Below are 20,747 nucleotides of genomic sequence, written 5' to 3'. Positions count from 1 at the left end.
TCCGAGTGAGAGATTGTCCAGAGAAATAAATCAATGCTTTGCATTGTTGGAACCTCCTTTGTCTTCCTGTTCATTCTTTCAAGTTTGCAATTCTTTCTGTAGGGTGAGGCTGAGTTCGCTCGCATCATGAACCTAGTTGATCCAAACAATACTGGCTTAGTGTCCTTCCAGTCTTTCATCTCCTTCATGACCCGGGAGACTGCGGACACAGATACAGCTGAACAAGTTGTGGCTTCCTTCAGAATTCTTGCTGGAGATAAAGTAAGTTCTGTGATTCTCTTTAAAATAAGAAACAGCAAAATGGACAGTACAATACAACAGTACCCTTGTACATATTATAAAGTGAGGTCTGTTTGAAGTTTGCTGTTTAACTAGATAGTGTGATAAAAGAATCCCTGTAGTGCCAAAGAAGGCCATTCAGCCCATCTGGTCTGTACCAACTCATTGACAGAGCACCCCATCCAGACCCAATCCCTGTAATCCCACATATTTACCCTACGAATACCCCTAACCTACACATCTTGGGACACTAAGTTTCAATTCAGCATGGCCAATCAACCTAACCTATACATCTTTGGATTGTGGGAGGAAACTGGAGCACCCAGAGGAAACCCACGCAGACACAGGGAGAACGTGCAAACTCCAGACAGACACCCAAGGTCGGAATTGAACCCGCGTCCCTGGCGCTGTGAGGCAGCAGTGTTGGCCACTGTGCCACCCCATAATGAATAACTAGTTCATCCAGCTGATCATTGATCAAATAATTCAAACCTCCAGTCCCTGGAAAGTGATCTCTCATTCTCTCCTTTCCTTTCTCCACCTCCCTCACAAGAATAAAGAAAGTGATAAATAATTGTGCATTAAGCAAGATTGATCACATTTCAACTACTAGTTGTAAATCTGTAGTTATAGTTTTCTCAACAATTCACAATTCCTCAGATTTACCAAGAAGGGCACAGCCCCAAAAATCAGCAGGAGCATAACCAATTTTCCAGCCTTTCCCCTTAGTCAATACAATTTGAGAATATTATCTTTGACTAATTTTCTGTTTAAAATGCTGTCTCCTCTGTTGGTCTGTCTCACTAAGATTACTTTTTGGTGAAGGAAATGGCAGCCAACCACTTTCCATGCCTCAATCAAATACTGTTCCACTATATGGAGGGAAGAGGTAGAGCACATTGGCCTTTTTAGTCACATTAAAAAGATAACTTGTCACTGGGCATTGATGCACAGCAACATTAGGGAGACATAGGGGCAGCTGGCCTTTGATCATATGTGGCGCTTAGGAGAAAATGAGAGATTTCTAAACCTAATACATTTTGCAAAGTATTTATTCTTTTTAAACAGTACATTAAGAAAAATCACACTTGTCTTGTTTGTGCAGCCTTACATTCTAGCCGAGGAACTGTGTCGAGAGCTGCCCTCAGAACAGGCTGATTACTGCATAGCCAGCATGCCGCCATATGGAGGACCTGACGCCGTACCTGGAGCCCTTGACTATGCCTCATTTGCAACTGCACTCTATGGTGAAAGTGACCTGTAACACAGGATTCAGAAGCAGAGTCATTTCTTTCTTCCCAAAGCCTGAATATGTTAGTGATTGAAAGTATAGAACAATGAATAATAGCCTTGAATGCAATGCTAGATGTGAATCTCTGAAAATGAATAATACTGTGTGGCACCAGGAAATGTGACAGAAGTACCAACACCTTCTATGAAATATAATAAGATACAATTTTCAAAAAAAAAGTCCTTAGGATTTAATGGTACTGCGCACATATACGCCACTACAAAATCTCATGCATAACCCATTTTGTTTTAAAAATCTGCACGTTTACTCTTGCTTGATTTGACATTGACTTTATATGAAAGTTCTCCATTACTGACAGGATCATTTGCGAGCTGTTTTCAGATCCTGTCACAGTATTTCTAATGAAAAGCTCAAGCATTCCTGAGTTACTGAAGGGAATGTCGTCACAGGAACATAGGAATGAGTAGAATCAGACAATATCATTGTGAGGCAGTTCAGCTCTCTGTCCCTGGCCCTCTTGGTCCTTTTCTCTCTCTATGGTTCATTCTTGAATCTGTCAAGTGTATTTCTCTGCACTAGATCATGTGGAACCTAAACACCTCCCTCGGTATAAAGTAATTAAATCCAAATTGTCAGAGCTTAAGTCCTTTCTCCCTTTTCGTAGTGTTTGTGATCATCAATCAAATTGCAATTTTCAGTGAATCATTGAAATCCTGAATACCTCTTAATGCAAACTAAAAAGGTGTCACGAGGGTGGATTTTGACTCTGTACAATTGTGTAAAACCAGTTAAAGTGAGTTGGCAGCCCATTTTACATTTCTTCCATTTAAAAAAAATTATTGAAGTCAATGGAAATAAAAATTCAGAGAGATGTAAAACAGGCTGTCAACTCACTGCTGCTCGTTTTCTGCTATTGCACAAAGTCAAGAACTACATCTCTGATTCTTCCAATTGTTATAATATATTCCCAATATTATATTTTGTATGAATTTTCACAACAGATTTTACAGAATGTGTTTAACAGCATTTTAAAAGTATTTTCTTCTCTTTAAAAAACATTGAACAAATTGTAAATCCAGGCTTTCTGTAATTCTCCAGTTTGTGAAACCTCTCAGTTACGTGGGTAAGATTGTTATAGAGGGATATGGGCCAAATGCGGGCAATTGGGACTAGCTCAGTGGTAAAATCCGGGCAGCATGGACAAGTTGGGCCGAAGGGCCTGTTTCCATGCTGCAAATCTCTATGACTCTCATAGCTCCAGATAAACAGCTTGCCTCATCTGTCACTGGAATGTAACAGTACCGAAAGGAAGAAGATAAAGTTCAGCTTGATACAAGATTTTCCCTTATGAAGCTACTTGTACAATATAATAATTGACATTTTTATCACGGCTGATGTTTGAAAAGTTATTAAAATGTAAACTTGCTGAACTAGTTGACTCTCTTATTTCTCAGTTATTGTTGTTTACACATAACATTTTCAATACTTTACATTTTGCTGCAATCCGGACCATTGAACAATCATGTGCTCCAAACCACAACAAAATGACTAAAAATGATTTTGTTTACACCCCAAGATTTATTAGTGGAAACGTCAACCATTGGGTTTGTGTGAATTCTGATCTGATTCGTGAATGACATACCTAAGCAGCTGAATTGAAAAGCCAGGAATTTCTTCGGAGTTGCTCCCACTCCATCACTGGCAGGCAACTCATCAGAAGGCTGGGAGCTGAAAAACACAGGAAAATGACTATTCAAGCACTCATAATAAAGATAGAAAAAAATGTATTTCAGAACACTTCCACCAAATGGGTTAAACGTACGAATGAAATCATCATAGATGGAGATAAAATTCTCATGCCACTATTGTGAAGAGGAGCTGGAGAGTTATACCCTGGCCTAATCAGGTTCTGTAACAGCCCATATACTAGAATCTTCTGAATCTCAGTAGTATAAATAAGAGAGGTTCAGTGCAGTGGCACAGAGTGCAGCTGACATGGCGTGGAATGACTGGCGAGTAGGGGAATTAAATCTTAAGTTTCAAGTCTCAATCCATTTCATTCAATCTAGAATTGCTTGCTCACAATTTAGCATTAACTTGAGTTTAAGTTTTAATTTTCTTCTGGCTTTGGGCAGGGCTAACCAAGCAAGTCAAGCTCTCCGCTGGAGAGCAAGTGACATCAGCAAATTAAATAACTGGCCTATCTGGTTCTGTAACTGCCAGCTGGTAGACTCATCTGAATTTCAGCAGTATAAATAAGAGGTTAAGTGCATATCTCAGCCTCCAGGGGAAATGGAATTGAAAAGACACGAGAGGGCTGAGTTTGAAAAAGAATGTAGGAGGGACATTACAGGAGAAACAGAAGTTTGTGAGAAACTTCATAAAGTTGAAGTCGGTGAGAATTTGCGGTTAGGGAGGCTCTTTAAGTTGCTGAAAATTAGAAAAAATCTTTATTATTCGAGAAGTAGCTACTTAGATTTAAGTAAAAAGCATGAGCATTAGGGAAATAAAGTTAAGTCAAGGGCAGGTAAAATAAAGTAGTTAGATAACCAAAGTAAAATAAAGTTAGCATGAGGGATGTAAATTGAAGGCATGGCTGGACAGTACAGTCATGTGGGATGCACTTCCTGTAATATGTGGTAAGTTGTGGGTGCCACCAATATCCCAGATCACCACAAGTACAGGAGGTGTCACCAGCTACAGAAACTTGAGCTTTGGGTTTTGGTGCAAGAGCTGTGACACACTGTGGTGTATCCATGAACCATAGAAATGAAACAGCACAGAAGTGGGACATTTGATCTATCTTGTCCATTGTGACCTAAAGACACCCAGGTAGCCTTTCGAATCCCATTTTCCTGCACATGCCCCATAGCCCTGCAGCTTACAACACTTAAAGTGCAGATCCAGGTACTTTTTACACAAGCTTAGGGTCTCTGCCTCCACCACCAACTCAGGCAGTGAATTCCATCCTCTCATTCCTCTTTCGTCAAACATTTCCCAAAAAAGATCTATCACCTCCACTTGGTGCCTGCTTCCATCCAAACTGAAGAAGCTTTTTTTTTGCAAATATGAATGAATATCTATTACATCAAATATTAGTTCTTTTCTCGCCAGTAGTTTAGTTGGGGTTGGGTGGATGACACAAGGGAACAGAGGTGATAACCTAAAATAGAAAAGATGAGAAGGATATTGAACTGTTCTGTGGTAATCACACCTTTAAAGCATCATTCACTCAAAATGTTGAGTGATTCCAAGAAGGAATTAGTAAGAAGTCTCACAACACCAGGTTAAAGACCAACAGGTTTATTTGGTAGCACGAGCTTTCGGAGCGCTGTCCCTTCATCAGGTGAGTGGATAGTTGGGTTCAGAAACAGGGCATATATAGACATAGACTCAATTACAAAATAATGGTTGGAATGTGAGCCTTAACAGGTAATCAAGTCTTTACAGGTGCAGACAATGTGAGTGGAGAGAGGGTTAAGAACAGGTTAAAATGTGAATTGTCTCAAGCCAGGACAGTTAGTAAGATTTTGCAAGCCCAGGCAAGTCATGGGGATTACAGGTAGTGTGATATGAGCCCAAGATCCCGGTTGAGGCCGTCCTCATGTGTGCGGAACTTGGCTATCAGTTTCTGCTCAGCGATTCTGCATTGTCATGTGTCTTGAATGCCGCCTTGGAGAACGCTTACCCGAAGATCAGAGGCTGAATGCCCATGACTGCTGAAGTGTTCCCCGACAGGAAGGGAACACTCCTGCCTGGTGATTGTTGAGCAGTGGCCATTCATCCATTGTCGTAGCGTCTGCATGGGTTCGTCGATGTACCATGTCTCGGGACATCCTTTCCTGCAGCGTATCAGGTGGACAACGTTGGCCGAGTCGCACGAGTATGTACCATGTACCTGGTGGATGGTGTTCTCACATGAGATGATGGCAACCGTGTCGATGATCCGGCACGTCTTGCAGAGGTTGCTCTTGCAGGGTTGTGTGGTGCCGTGGTCACTGTTCTCCTGAAGGCTGGGTAGTTTGCTGCGAACAATGGTCTGTTTGAGGTTGCGCGGTTGTTTGAAGGTAAATAGTGGGGGTGTGGGGGTGGCCTTGGCGAGATGTTCGTCTTCATCAATGACATGTTGAAGGCTCCGAAGAAGATGTCATAGCTTCTCCGCTCTGGAGAAATACTGGACGACGAAGGGTACTCTGTCCACCGTGTCCCGTGTTTTCCCATCTTCTGAGGAGGTTGGTGTAGTTTTTCGCTGTGGCGCATCAAAGCTGTTGATTGATGAATCGTGCACCATATCCTGTTCTTACGAGGTGTCTTTCAGCGTCTGTAGATGTCTGTTGCGTTCCTCCTCATCTGAATAGATCCCGTGTATACGGAGGGCTTGTCCATAGGGGATGGCTTCTTTAACTTGTTTAGGGTGGAAGCTAGAGAAGTGGAGCATCTTGAGGTTATCCGTGAGCTTACGGTACAGTGAAGTGCTGAGGTGACCATCCTTGATGGAGATGCGTGTGTCCAAGAATGCAACCGATTCCGGAGAGTAGTCCATGGTGAGTGATGGTGGGATAGAATGACGTTGAGGACTGAGGCAGTTGCAGCAATGCCGTCGTCGTGCTCTCATCCCACGTACTCCCTGCGTTGGAGATCTCTACTGCCTCCCGTAGATACACAAGGCCAGCACACCTGGCCGTCCCATTGTATTAGGCAAAGGAACCCTGTGTGAGAACCTCTCCGGCTACGTCGAGGGCATCCTGAAACCCATTGTACAAGGAACCCCCACTTTCTGTCGCAACACTACGGACTTCTTACAGAAATTCTTCAGCCGCACTCACAACAGGCCCGAACGTCACCCAAGCACAACGCAACGCCATCCACGCTCTCAAGACCAACTGCAACATTGTCATCAAACCAGCAAAGGGGGGGCCACCGTCATACTGAACAGAACGGATTACTGCAAAGAAGTGTACCAACAACTGAACAACGAGGAACACTACAGACAGTTACCTGCAGACCCGACCAAAGAACACACCCACCAACTCAACAGACTGATCAAGACCTTTGAGCACCTTCAGAGCACACTCTGTGCTCTCGTCCCACGTACTCTCTGCGTTGGAGATCTCTACTGCCTCCCGAATATACACAAGGCCAACACACCTGGCCGTCCCATGTATCAGGCAATGGGACCCTATGTGAGAACCTCTCCAGCTACGTCAAGGGCATCCTGAAACCCATTGTACAAGGAACCCGCAGCTTCTGTCGTGACACTACAGACGTCCCTCATGGTAGGCTAGTGAAAAAGGTTGGATCTCATGGGATAAAGGGGGAGGTGGCTAGATGGGTGGAGAATTGGCTTGGTCATAGAAGACAGAGGGTGGTAGCGGAAGGGTCTTTTTCCGGCTGGAGGCCTGTGACTAGTGGTGTACCGCAGGGCTCTGTATTGGGACCTCTGATGTTTGTGATTTATATAAATGATCTGGAAGAAGGAGTAACTGGGGTGATCAGTAAGTTTGCGGACGACACAAAACTGGCAGGACTTGCAGATAGTGAGGAACATTGTCAGAGGCTACAGAAGGATATAGATAGGCTGGAAATTTGGGCAAGGAAATGGCAGATGGAGTTCAATCCTGATAAATGCGAAGTGATGCATTTTGGTGGGAATAATGTAGGGAGGAGCTACACGATAAATGGAAGAACCATAAAGGGTGTAGAGACGCAGAGGGACCTGGGTGTGCAAGTCCACAGATCTTTGAAGGTGACGTCACAGGTGGAGAAGGTGGTGAAGAAGGCATATGGCATGCTTGTCTTTATAGGACGGGGCATAGAGTATAAAAGTTGGGGTCTGATGTTGCAGATGTATAGAACGTTGGTTCGGCCACATTTGGAATACTGCGTCCAGTTCTGGTCGCCACACTACCAGAAGGACGTGGAGGCTTTGGAGAGAGTACAGAGGAGGTTTACCAGGATGTTGCCTGGTATGGAGGGGCTTGGTTATGAGGAGAGATTGGGGAAACTGGGGTTGTTCTCCTTGGAAAGACGGAGGATGAGGGGAGACTTAATAGAGGTGTATAAAATTATGAAAGGCATAGATAGGGTGAACGGTGGGAAGCTTTTCCCCGGGTCGGTGGTGACGTTCACGAGGGGTCATAGGTTCAAGGTGAAGGGGGGGGAGGTTTAACACAGATATCAGAAGGACATATTTTACACAGAGGGTCGTGGGGGCCTGGAATGTGTTGCCGGGCAAGGTGGTGGAGGCGGACACACTGGGAACGTTTAAGACTTATCTAGACAGCTATATGAACGGAGTGGGAATGGAGGGATACAAAAGAGTGGTCTAGTTTGGACCAGGGAGCGGCGCGGGCTAATTGTTCTTTGTTTCTCGTTTCAAGGCTTCATTCTATGATCATCTTGCTGGTGCCAGTACAGAGCGAGACTGCGGATAGTTGGGAACCTGTCTCGGGGGCAGGGAATTCAGATGGTGTTCGTAAAGCAGAAGTGGAAATGAATAGGGTTGGGAAGCATTTTCCGATCGGGGCCAGTGTGATCTCCTGGACTCGTTTCGATCGCCTCAGGGGGTCGGAGAGGAATTTCCCAGATTTTTTTTCCCCATATTGGCCCTGGGGTTTTCACTCTGGGTTTTCGCCTCTCCCTGGAGATCACATGGTCTGGAATGGGGGGGTGGGGGTGAATTAATAGGTTGTGATGAACAAAGCATCGTAGCTGTGAGGGACAGCTCGGTGGATAGGATATTAGTATGTAGATAGGCTGGAAAATTGGGCGGGGATCCTGGATTCAGGATTCAATCCTGGACCGGGGAGCGGCACGGGCTTGGAGGGCCGAAGGGACTGTTCCTGTGCTGTATTGTTCTTTGTTCTTTCTTTGTCTTACAGAAACTCAGCACCCATGGAACAGTTGAACCAGGAACACGCCTCGTCACAATGGATGTCTTGGCACTCTACACCAGCATCCCCCACGACGACGGCATTGCTGCAACTGCCTCAGTACTCAATGCCGACAACTGCCAATCTCCAGACGCCACACAGAACAGCCATGGGGACCAAATTCACATCTCAATATGCCAACATCTTCATGCACAGGTTCGAACAAGGCCTCTTCACTGCATGGGACCTTCAACCGATGCTATACACCAGATACATCGATGATATTTTCTTTCTTTGGACTCACAGCGAACAATCATGGCGAACTAGGGGAATTTTACAGTAACTTCATTGCAGTGTTAATGTAAGCCTTACTTGTGACTAATAAATATACTTTACTTTTCTTTACGGTGAACAATCACTGAAACAACTACATGATGACATCAACAAGTTCGATCCCATCATCAGACTCACCATGGACTACTCTCCAGAATTGGTTGCATTCTTGGACACACGCATCTCCATCAAGGACGGTCACCTCAGCAGCCTTCAAGACACATGACAACGCAGAATCGCCGAGCAGAAACTGATAGCTAAGTTCCGCACACATGAGGACGGCCTCAACTGGGATCTTGGGTTCATGTCACACTACCTTTAACCCCCACGAATTGCCTGGGCTTACAAAATCTTACTAACTGTCCTGGTTTGAGACAATTCACACCTTTTTAACCTGTGCTTAACCCTCTCTCCACTTGCATTGTCTGCATCTGTAAAGACTTGATTACCTGTTAAGACTCGCATTCCAAGCATTATCTTGTAATTGAGTCTGTGTCTATGTATGCCCTGTTTGTGAACCCAACTCTCCATTCACCTGATGAAGGGGCAGTGCTCCAAAAGCTCGTGCTACCAAATAAACCTGTTGGACTTTAACTTGGTATTGTGACACTTCTTACTGTGCCCACCCCAGTCCAACGTCGGCATCTCCAGAGGAAGGAATTAGATATAGTTCTAGGGGCTAAAGGTGTGTGGAACTTAGCTATCAGTTTCTGCTCGGCGAGTCTGCATTGTCCTGTGTCTTGAAGGCCGCCTTGGAGAACGCCTACTCGAAGATCAGAAGTTGAATGCCCTTGACTGCTGAAGTGTTCCCCGACAGGGGGGAAAGGCAGGATCAGGATATTGAATTTGATGATCACCCTTGATGAAAATGAATGGCGGAGCAGGTTCAAAGGGTCAAATGGCCTACTCCAGCTATTTTTTATTTTACTATGTTAAGATGGGGAATGAATAACTTATAAATCTACAGTTTACAAGTTTAAACTTGAAATGTTGCTTCTTCTTCAAGGTGCCTGGGTGCTGCATTATATTCCAACCAGTGGGACTGCTACCAGTTGCAGAACGCAATAAGCAAATTTGTTTAACACACATTACACGCTCCCTCTGCGACTGGATCCTGAACTTCCTAACTCACAGACCACAATCAGTAAGGATAGGCAACAACACCTCCTCGACGATCATCCTCAACACCGGTGCCCCACAAGGCTGTGTTCTCAGCCCCCTACTATACTCCTTGTACACCTATGATTGTGTGGCCAAATTCCCCTCCAATTTGATTTTCAAGTTTGCTGACGACACCACCATAGTGGGTTGGATCTCAAACAATGACGAGACAGAGTACAGGAATGAGATCGAGAATCTGGTGAACTGGAGCGGCAACAATAATCTCTCCCTCAATGTCAACAAAACAAAGGAGATTGTTATTGAATTCAGGAAGCGTAAAGGAGAACATGCCCCTGTCTACATCAATGGGGATGAAGTCGAAAGGGTCGAGAGCTTCAAGTTTTTAGGTGTCCAGATCACCAACCATTAACCTATCGTGGTCCCCCCATGCTGACACTATAGTTAAGAAAGCCCACCAAAGCCTCTACTTTCTCAGAAGACTAAGAAAATTTGGCATGTCAGCTACGACTCTCACCAACTTTTACAGATGCACCACGGAAAGTATTCTTTCTGGTTGTATCACAGCTTGGTATGGCCCCTGCTCTGCCCAAGACCGCAAAGAAGTACAAAAGGTCGTGAATGTAGCCCAATCCATCACGCAAACCTGCCTCCCATCCATTGACTCCGTCTAAACTTCCCGCTGCCTCGGCAAGACAGCCAGCATAATTAAGGACCCCACGCACCCCGGACATTCTCTCTTCCACCTTTTTCCGGTCGGGAAAAGAGGTCACGTACCAACTGACTCAAGAACAGCTTCTTCCCTGCTGCTGTCAAGACTTTTGAATGGACCTACCTCGCATTAAACTGATCTTTCTCTACACCCTAGCTATGACTGTGACACTACATTCTGCACTCTCTCGTTTCCTCCTCTATGAATGGTGTTTTGTCTGTATAGCGTGCAAGAAACAATACTTTTCACTGTATGTTAATACATGTCATGATGTGGAGATGCCGGCGTTGGACTGGGGTAAACACAGTAACAGTTTTACCTTAGTGTTGTTAAAACTCTCACTGTGTTAATACATGTGACAATAATAAATCAGATCAAGTGAGCGCTGGAAAACGGCGCTTGCGCAGTGATAACAGCTGTGGCGGAGATGGTGCTTGCGCACAAGCCTCTTGTCCGGAAAGGGTACAAGGCGTTTTGACGCCTGCGCAGTCATGCCTGCCTCGGGAGGCGGTTGAGAGTTGGCGCCTGCGCATCAGTGCGGCCGGAGGGAGCAGAGTAGGTGCCTGCGCCTGCGCAGTAGGATCGGGGAGGCCGGCTTCGGTGAGCCAATGCTGGGAAGATTTTCGCGCTGCTTCGAATCGCGGGAACTGGTCGGGTTCTTGGCGTTTGCCAAACCTGGCTAAAATTCGCCAGACTCACGAACGGACGGTGCATTATGGCACCGACTTTCGGTACGGGACCGGTGGAAGCCGGTAAGCGGGGTTCAGGGTAACGTTAAGGCTGAGGGCAAGGGGCTGCAGGGAGAGGGACATTCATCCTGTCAGTCAGAGCACCAGGAGATTGAGCTGTGGAGGCTCTGCACATGGCGGGAACCTCACAGCGGGGCAGTATCACGTATAAAAATACCGCTGTCCAAATTTCAGCAGTTGGCTCGGTTACAACACTGAGGCTGAAGGATTTCAAGTCACAATCCTAAGAATATAATCTAGGCTTGACACTCCAGTCCCGAGGGAGTGCTGCATTGTCGGATGTACCAACTTTAAGAAAAGGCATTAAACATAATCGTTGTTCTGACGAAGAAAATGATGCGGAGATGCTGGTGTTGGACTGGGGTAAACACAGTAAGAAGTCTCACAACACCAGGTTAAAGTCCAACAGGTTTATTTGGTAGCAAAAGCCACAAGCTTTCGGAGCGCTGCTCCTTTGTCAGGTAAGTGGGAGTTCTGTTCACAAACAGGGCACATAAAGACACAAACTCAATTTACAAAATAATGGTTGGAATGCGAGTCTTTACAGGTAATCAAGTCTTAAAGGTGTACACAATGTGAGTGGAGAGAGCGTTAAGCACAGGTTAAAGAGATGTGTATTGTCTCCAGACAAGACAGTTAGTGAGATTTTGCAAGCCCAGGCAAGTCGTGGGGGTTACAGATAGTGTGACATGAACCCAAGATCCTGGTTGATGCCGTCCTCATGTGTGCGGAACTTGGCTATCAGTCTCTGCTCAGCGACTCTGCGTTGTCGTGTGTTGTGAAGGCCGCCTTGGAGAACGCTTACCTGAAGATCAGAGGCCCGTGACCGCTGAAGTGTTCCCCAACAGGAAGAGAACACTCTTGCCTGGTGATTGTAGAGCAGTGTTCATTCATCTGTTGTCGTAACGTCTGCATGGTCTCCCCAATGTACCATGCCTCGGGACATCCTTTCCTGCAACGTATCAGGTAGACAACGTTGGCCGAGTTGCAAGAGTATGTACCGTGTACCTGGTGGATGGTCTCATGATGACATCCGTGTCGATGATCCGGCACGTCTTGCAGAGGTTGCTGTGGCAGAGTTGTGTGGTGCCGTGGTCACTGTTCTCCTGAAGGCTGGGTAGTTTGCTGTGGACAATGGTCTGTTTGAGATTGTGCGGTTATTTGAAGGCAAGAAGTGGGGGTGTGGGGATGGCCTTGGCGAGATGTTCGTCTTCATCAATGACATGTTGAAGGCTCCGGAGAAGATGTCGTAGCTTCTCCGCTCCAGGGAAGTACTGGACGACGAAGGGTACTCTGTCCGCTGTGTCCCGTGTTTGTCTTCTGAGGAGGTCGGTGTGGTTTTTCGCTGTGGCACGTCGGAACTGTCGATCGATGAGTCGAGCGCCATATCTTGTTCTTATGAGGGCATCTTTCAGCGTCTGGAGGTGTCTGTTGCGATCCTCCTCATCTGAGCAGATCCTGTATTTACGGAGGGCTTGTCCGGAGGGGATGGCTTCTTTAACGTGTTTAGGGTGGGAAGTGGAGCATTGTGAGGTTATCCGTGGGCTTGCAGTACAGTGAAGTGCTGAGGTGACCGTCCTTGATGGAGATGCGTGTGTCCAAGAATGCAACCGATTCCGGAGAGTAGTCCATGGTGAGTCTGATGGCGGGATGGAACTTGTTCCTAGACCACAATGTCTTCACCTTCAACAACCAGTTCTTCATCCAGACACACGGAACAGCCATGGGGACCAAATTCGCACCTCAATATGCCAACATCTTCATGCACAGGTTTGAACAAGACCTCTTCACCGCACAGGACCTTCAACTGATGCTATACACTAGATACATCGATGACATTTTCTTCCTTTGTCCTCATGGTGAACAATCACTGAAACAACTATATGATGACATCAACAAGTTCCATCCCACCATCAGACTCACCATGGACTACTCTCTGGAATCGGTTGCATTCTTGGACACACGCATCTCCGTCAAGGATGGTCACCTCAGCACTTTACTGTACCGCTCACATGAGGACAGCCTCAACCGAGATCTTGGGTTCATGTCACACTATCTGTAATCCCCACGACTTGCCTGGGCTTACAAAATCTCACTAACTATCTTGTCTGGAGACAATACACATCTCTTTAACCTGTGCTTAACGCTCTCTCCACTCACATTGTGTGTACCTTTAAGACTTGATTACCTGTAAAGACTCGCATTCCAATCATTATTTTGTAAATTGAGTTTGTGTCTTTCTATGCCCTGTTTGTGAACAGAACGCCCACTTGCCTGATGAAGGAACAGCGCTCCGAAAGCTAGTGGCTTTTGCTACCAAATAAACCTGTTGGACTTTAACCTGGTGTTGTGAGACTTCTTACTGACAAAGAAAAGTCAGAGGAGTGGTGATGGTCAATAATTATCCTTCAATCAGTTTGGCTTAAAAAAATGACCTGCTCTTGCATTTTACTGCTTTTTGCATAACCCTTATGTGCAGATTGTCAGCTTTGTTTTCCTAACGTACAGGGGGATTAAAAGTATTGCTTTAGTGGCCGTCAAGTGCTTTGATATGGATTGAAGTTATTAAAGATGGCATGTACATGCAAGCCCTTCTGTAGTAATTGTAGTACAGGTGGCTCTAGAGTACAATATAAAAGCATGCATGCAGTAGTCTTCATTGTGCCATCGCTTCATCTGATGGAAATGCCAGTTTGGGTTCAAGATTTGTTAAAGCAGTCCTTAATGATGTCTAGTGGTCACGAAGAAGTTATTAGAAGATGATAACCTCGGTATCAGGTTTGCAGTATTTAATCTTGTTGAAATGGTGATTGATGGTGTAAAACCCATTTGTTAGCTCCTGCTTAATCCAGTTATGGACATTTTTAGTATTGGAAATATTTATATTCCAGCACTACAACAGTGATTGCATTTCAAATGTAGTTAATTGACTGTAAAACACTGCAAAACGTGCTATATAAATGCAAGTTTTTCTTTTTCTCTTTACATATATATAAAATCTTGTACTTGTAAAAGTTTTGTATGTAGCTAACAGGTGTACGCTTGACTCAGTTATTTGCATTCATTTTGCATTGAGACAAAATATGGTTTGGCTTTCCACTGCAAACCTGAGCTGTAATCTAGACTGACCCTTCAGTGCACTACTGAGGAAGAGCTGCGGTGTCAGATTATGCATTAAATCAAATCTCTGTTCAGAGCCTGTTCTGTTAGATATCAGAACTTATTGGATTGGGAGTAATATATTAGTATTTACCTCAGGGCATTTCTGGTTAGTAGGTTGCAACTATCCACAAGGATCAGTACTTTATCATCAGCTAATTACAATCTATATTAATGACTTAGAGAAGGGGACTGAGTGTCTCAACAGCAATCTTGGATATGTTAACAAAGGTAGGAAATTGTTAAGTGATGAAGACGATACAGAAAGATATAGATGGGTTGGGTGAGGGGGCAAGAACGTGGCAGTCAGGAGGTGTGATGCCATCCACTTTGGTAGGAAAAGTTAAAAAAATCGTTGGAGCAGCAAGAGTTGGGAAATGTTTGTTTTCAGAAAAACAACATGTAGAGACTGCAGGGAATTAGCAGATGGTATATTACAATGGGATGTGAACGCCAGAGTGGAGCTGAAAGCAAATGGCATATTCCACTTCCTATTTTTTTTGTTCTTCTCTAAAGGATCCAATGGCAACATTGGTAAAAGGACAGGAATTGTAACACGGAAACATAGAAGATAGGAGCAGGAAGAGGCCATTTGGCCCTTCGAACCTGCCCCACCATTCATTATGATCATGGCTGATTGTCCAACTCAATAGCCTAATCCTGCTTTTTCCCCATAACCTTTGATCCCATTCACCCCAAATGCTATACCCAGCTGCCTCTTGAATACATTCAATGTTTTGGCATCAACTACCTTCTGTGGTGATGAATTCCACAAGCTCACCACTCTTTGGGTGGAGAAATGTCTCCTCACCTCCTTCCTAAATGGTCTGCTCCGAATCCTCAGACTGTGACCCCTGGTTCTGGACTCCCCCACCATCAGGAATATCTTCCCTTGTCTTTGCCACAAACTCAAAACTACAACTTAAAAACAGATCTCGAGTTACACACTCACTAATTGTCGATGTGACCTTGCTGTGTACCAATTGCCGATATAACTATGGTACTACACTCCAAAGAAATCTTCTGGCAATATAGCATTTTTGGGGTGTTCTAAAGACCTGATAAATTGCTAAATAAATTCACATTTTTTCTTGAAGGGTTAGTTGTATTCCATTAACATAACTCCAGTTATTCTTTTAAGGTATCAGTTATGCAGTGACATCACTCATCCCTAGGGGCCACTGTATAAAAATAAGAGGTCGCCCGTTTAAAAATAGATATAAGGCAAAAAAAAATTAAAACGTCATGAGTCTTTGGAACTCTCTTGCTGAAAAGGCAGTGGAAGTTGAGCCTTTAAATATATTTAAAGCGGAAGTGGATAGATTCTTCGTAAGCAAGGGGGTGCTAGGTCACCGGGGTGGGTAGGATGCAGATTTGAGATTGCTATCAGATCAGCCGTGATCTTATTGAATAATGGAGCAGGCCTAAGGGGCCAAATGGACTGCCCCTACTCCTTGTTCATATGTACGGATCCAACAAATCTTTCAACCCCTCTTGCTTGTCTAACATTGATTTCTAGATGAATTGCAATGACTTCCAGTTAACCATTAGTAAGACCAAAGCCAATCTCTTCAGCTCCGTCTTCACCCTCCAGCTCTCTCTCCCCACATTCTCAAACTCTGACATCACCACCAGTTTCATCCCTTCTTTGTCTACAATCTCAGGCTAAACATTTGCATCTTTATGTGTCGGCCATGGTTCAGTTAATAACACTCTTGCCTCTGAGTTAGAATATGGTAGAACATGAAAATCTATGCTGACACTGCGAATACAGGATTGAGGGAATGCTGCATTGTGCTGCCTCTCGGGGAACTGGCACAGATGGAACGGGCTGAATAACCATCTCTGTTGTAATCATTCTGTGATTATGTGAAATAAAATGTTAGATAAAGACCCTGCCTACTCTGGACATCAAAAATCCTATGACATTAGAATCATAGAATTCCACATAGAATCCCACAGTGCAGAAAGAGGCCATTCGGCCCATCGAGTCTGCACCAAACACAATCCCACCCAGGCCCCATCCACACATCCCCACACATTTACCCACCAACCCTTCTAACCTATGCATCCCGGGACACTAAGGGGTAATTTAGAATGGCCAATCAACCTAGCCCGCACATCTTTGGACTGTGGGAGGAAAACGGAGCACCTGGAGGAAACCCACGCAGACACAGGGAGAATGTGCAAACTCCACACAGCCCAAGCCGGGATTCGAACCTAGGTCCCTGGAGCTGTGAAGCAGCAGTACTAACCACTGTGCTACCATGCCGCCTATTCTGAAGAAGAATAGGGGAGTTTATCCCTGTTGCCCTGGCCAATATTTCTTCTGTTGTAAACATCAGAAAAAACAGATTGGTCGCCATCACATTCCTGTTTGTGGGAGCTTGCTATCTGAAGTTTCCTACATCACAACTGACCATACAAGTACTTTATAGGCTGAGAAATGCTTTGCGAGGTCCAGATATCATGAAAGATGCTACATAAATGCAAGACTTTCTGCTTCTTCCTGTGATGAATATCTATTTCATGTGCGTGCTATCACAACTATCTTCCTCCCTAACATCACCTGTCTCAGCCCCTGATGAGATCCACATACGAAGAACACAGCATGATGCGAATTAATAATAGCTGACCAAACACCCCACATAATAATAAATTACCTTAAGTGCCATAAAGTCTTGAGTTCCCAAATCAGCCATCTTCAGACTCGTGGAAGACAATCACCCTCACTTGCAAGGAGTAACCAATAATGGTAATAACATGAATATATTCTCTGTTCTTGAATTGATCAAAAATAAACTTAATTCTAGAACTAAGGAACACTCTTCAAGATGAACTGAAAGCAATTTTGAAAAAACGCATCATGGTGTTGGATGGAGGAATGGGCACCATGATTCAACAACACAAATTTGAGGAAGATGATTATCGTGGTGAGGAATTCAAAGACCATCCTAAATCTTTAAAGGGGAACAATGACCTTCTCAGCCTAACAAAATCTGAAGTAATCTGCAAAATTCACAAGGTATGATGCACTGTTTGGTCTCGAATTAAGGCTGCAGAATCTCCTGGGCAGAACCAATAATTGACAGACGTGAACAGAATAAATAGTTACATTGTGGCATTTTACATAGCGAAATGGAATTGTTAGTTTCCCAAAAGTTGACATGGAAAAGTGTGACACCCGGAAGTAAAGTTTATAGGAATGAAGTGCGTGCCGAATGCAAGATTTTGAATTATGCAGATTTTAATTTCTTTTTACCAGAAATGCAAGTGTAATTTATCTTTGTTAAATATTAGGAATACTTGCTGGCCGGAGCAGATATTGTGGAGACGAATACCTTCAGTAGCACAAGAGTTGCGCAGGCAGATTATGGGTTGGAACATTTGGTAAGAACTCTTTCCTCTACCTAAAGTTGAATCTCAATCCAGGAAATTGTGAGAGGAGTGATCATCTTATTCATTTGTGCCATTTTACTATTCACAACTCTCTTTTGCCTTTTCCTAATTCAAAGTAATTCTTAAGATGGATGTGTTGCCAGATAAGTGGAACTACAGAGTTCCTGGGGAGAGTGTCCAGAGCAGAGGCTGTTCACAAATTGTGCAAGCATTTCTTTTCTAGTAAGTGTTCTGAGGTATTAGTTGGGTATGGAATTGTCCTCATGGTGCACAGTTGCTGTCTCAAACTAATAGTGCAAGTGCTGTAACTTCATTTATGTTTTACTCCTTAAGATTATTACGCATAAACAAGTGACATCTCAACAAAATAGGGGAGGAATTTGCCTGATATGTAACTTAATGGTAATGGAATAAGTTATTTTCTGCAATCGTAGGCTCTAGATTTGTGCAAAGTGATTTTAAGCCATATTTGTGAGTTTTTTAGGTTACATTTTTTTATGTAAACATTTTCTTTACGTGTTATTCTCAATTGTTGTCCAACCTCCTCCCATACCTCTGCTGGTGCTGCTGTGAAACTGTCAGAGGTAGCAGGTCAAGAATGATGATTCCTTTCATTTTATTCCTTTGATTTCCAATATTATTTGGAGGAAACTCACAACTTTGACATTTAAGAAAGTTTTATTATTGTGTTTGACTTCCGGCATCTGCAGTTTCTTTTTGCCTGTTGTTTCAATTATGAAGGATTTGATTTGATTTATTATTGTCGTGTGTATTAGCATACAGTGAAAAGTATTGTTTCTTGCGCGCTATACAGACAAAGCATGCTGTTCATAGAGAAGGAAACGAGACAGTGCAGAATGTAGTGTTACAGTCATAGCTAGGGTATAGAGAAAGATCAACTTAGTGCAGGGTAGGTCCATTCAAAAGTCTGATGGCAGCAGGGAAGAAGCTGTTCTTGTGTAGGTTGGTACATGACCTTAGATTTTTGTATCTTTTTCCTGACGGAAGAAGGTAGAAGAGAGAATGTCCGGGGTGCGTGGGTTTTTAAGGTGAGGTGAGTCATATTTAAATAAGTTATATTAGAGGCAAATCCAATGCAAATTTATCTGGTTTGTTGGAAGGGATGGAATCGTTTCACGCATTTGTTAGTTTGGGGAGATATCTGCCATCTGCTAGGTATTTCCACACAACAGCCATGTGGTTGATGGAACTTGTATATGTCTCTGCTGATGGCGCTGTTGGTTGCAGCGTTAACACAGTTCTGCTAGTACTGGCATTTTATTTTCCGTTTTCTCCCTTTGGCTATTCTTGTCTGATCAATAATGCTAATATTCCACAGACACTATGCTGCCTTCCAGTAACTTAGCAAAATGCCCATTACTCACACAAAATGCTAGATGGTGAATTTCATTTGCATATTACGAAAAGGAGGGCATTGCGGTCAGAATTAACCTAGTATTCAGTATATCATCACAGAATGTATATAGCTTTACTGTAAAAATAACTGGGAATAATTTACTGCCACTTTAGCATATATCAATTAAACTCAACAAAGGGTAGAACAGTCATGACTAAATACAAGACTAGATGTTGTATTTAACATTTTCCATTGTTAGGCTGGCTGTGTCAAATTGCACTATTTTCTAAACATTGGCTTTGAGTCATTAGGGAGCTGTGGTGATATTCTTTGGTTTATACCATGAAAATATTCCAGTTGTTTAACCTCCAGCATCTGCAGTTTCTTTTTGCTTTTGCAAAGGTATTTTTTAAGGTGAAGTTAGTATTTGTCTGTTAGTTTGGCCCAGTTGGTAACATTCTTGGCACCAAGTCAGAATGTTATGGATTCAAATCTCAAAATAGACTTGACCATATAATCTAGGCTGATACCAGTACATTCCTAAGGAGGAGTGTTGCATTATGAATAGGTCATTAAATCTAGCGTCATCTGCCAGCTCAAATGAACAGAAAAGATCCCATGATATTGATTTGATTTATTATTGTCACATGTATTAGCATACAGTGAAAAATTTTGTTTCTTGCGGCCTATACAGACAGAGCATACCGTTCAGGGAGAAGGAAATGAGAGAGTGCAGAATGTAGTGTTATAGTCACAGCTAGGGTGTAGAGAAACTGTATTGTTCAAAGAAAGGCCTGTCCAACATTTATCTCTCAGCCAACATGTCTGAAAACATACTATCTGATCATCCATTAGCTTGTGAGACCTCGCAGTGCACAGTTATTTTCCTTGCCTACATAACAATCTGCACTTAAAGTGATCAATCTTTCGGGACATGATAGGGCAATGTATTAATGCAAGTTCCTCTATGTTGCTCATAATAATGGGATACTAAGATTCGCTGTCCAATTTATGTTGATTTTCTTCCATCCAGGCTTACCGACTAAACAAAGTCTCAGCAGAACTGGCCAGGAAAGTGGCTGATGATGTGGGAGTGCAAACAGGTAACCGACATCTTTGTTGTTGTCAATATAAAATGTATTAATATACAAGATAGTCACCAAGAAATTGGATAAAGATTCAGGAGGAACTTCTTCACCCAGAGAGCATTGAGAATGTGGAATTTGCTACCACAGAGAATAGTTAATATGAATGGTAAAGCTACATCTGAGGGAAACCTGGATAAGCAATGAGAGAGGAGACAGAGTTATGTTGGTAGAATTTGATGAGAAGGCTGAAGTGGAGCAAAATCGCTGGCATGGACCAGCTGGTCAGAACGGCCTTTTTCTGTTGCACATTTTATTCATCTTCACCTTAATCTTTAGACTTGTGAATATTAAGTAGTTGTAAATGGATGAAGTAATATATCAAGTTAGAGCAACATATAGTTGTCTCAGCTGCTGGACAGCAGTCAGAG

The 20,747-nt window shown here is 43.6% G+C and overlaps 2 protein-coding genes across 2 annotated transcripts in view; both read left to right on the top strand.

Annotated features, from left to right (window-relative positions):
• Positions 1 to 2,957, top strand: part of LOC144504381 (alpha-actinin-2-like) — a 97,892-nt gene extending 94,935 nt beyond the window's left edge. Inside the window, exons 20-21 of the mRNA XM_078229596.1 lie at positions 103 to 261; positions 1,385 to 2,957. Of these exons, the coding sequence (XP_078085722.1) occupies positions 103 to 261; positions 1,385 to 1,543 (318 nt within the window). The 3' untranslated portion in view covers positions 1,544 to 2,957. The remainder of the gene's footprint in view (positions 1 to 102; positions 262 to 1,384) is intronic.
• Positions 2,958 to 11,189: 8,232 nt separating this feature from the next.
• Positions 11,190 to 20,747, top strand: part of mtr (5-methyltetrahydrofolate-homocysteine methyltransferase) — a 75,617-nt gene continuing 66,059 nt past the window's right edge. Inside the window, 4 exon segments of the mRNA XM_078229595.1 lie at positions 11,190 to 11,319; positions 17,289 to 17,500; positions 17,776 to 17,865; positions 20,265 to 20,334. Coding sequence (XP_078085721.1) covers positions 11,283 to 11,319; positions 17,289 to 17,500; positions 17,776 to 17,865; positions 20,265 to 20,334 — 409 coding nt within the window. The 5' untranslated portion in view covers positions 11,190 to 11,282.

The sequence above is a fragment of the Mustelus asterias genome, chromosome 15, assembly GCF_964213995.1.
Source record: "Mustelus asterias chromosome 15, sMusAst1.hap1.1, whole genome shotgun sequence".
NCBI lineage: Eukaryota > Metazoa > Chordata > Chondrichthyes > Carcharhiniformes > Triakidae > Mustelus > Mustelus asterias.
The sequence above is the reverse complement of the archived record's forward strand: the minus strand, read 5'-3'. Positions and strand labels throughout refer to the sequence as shown.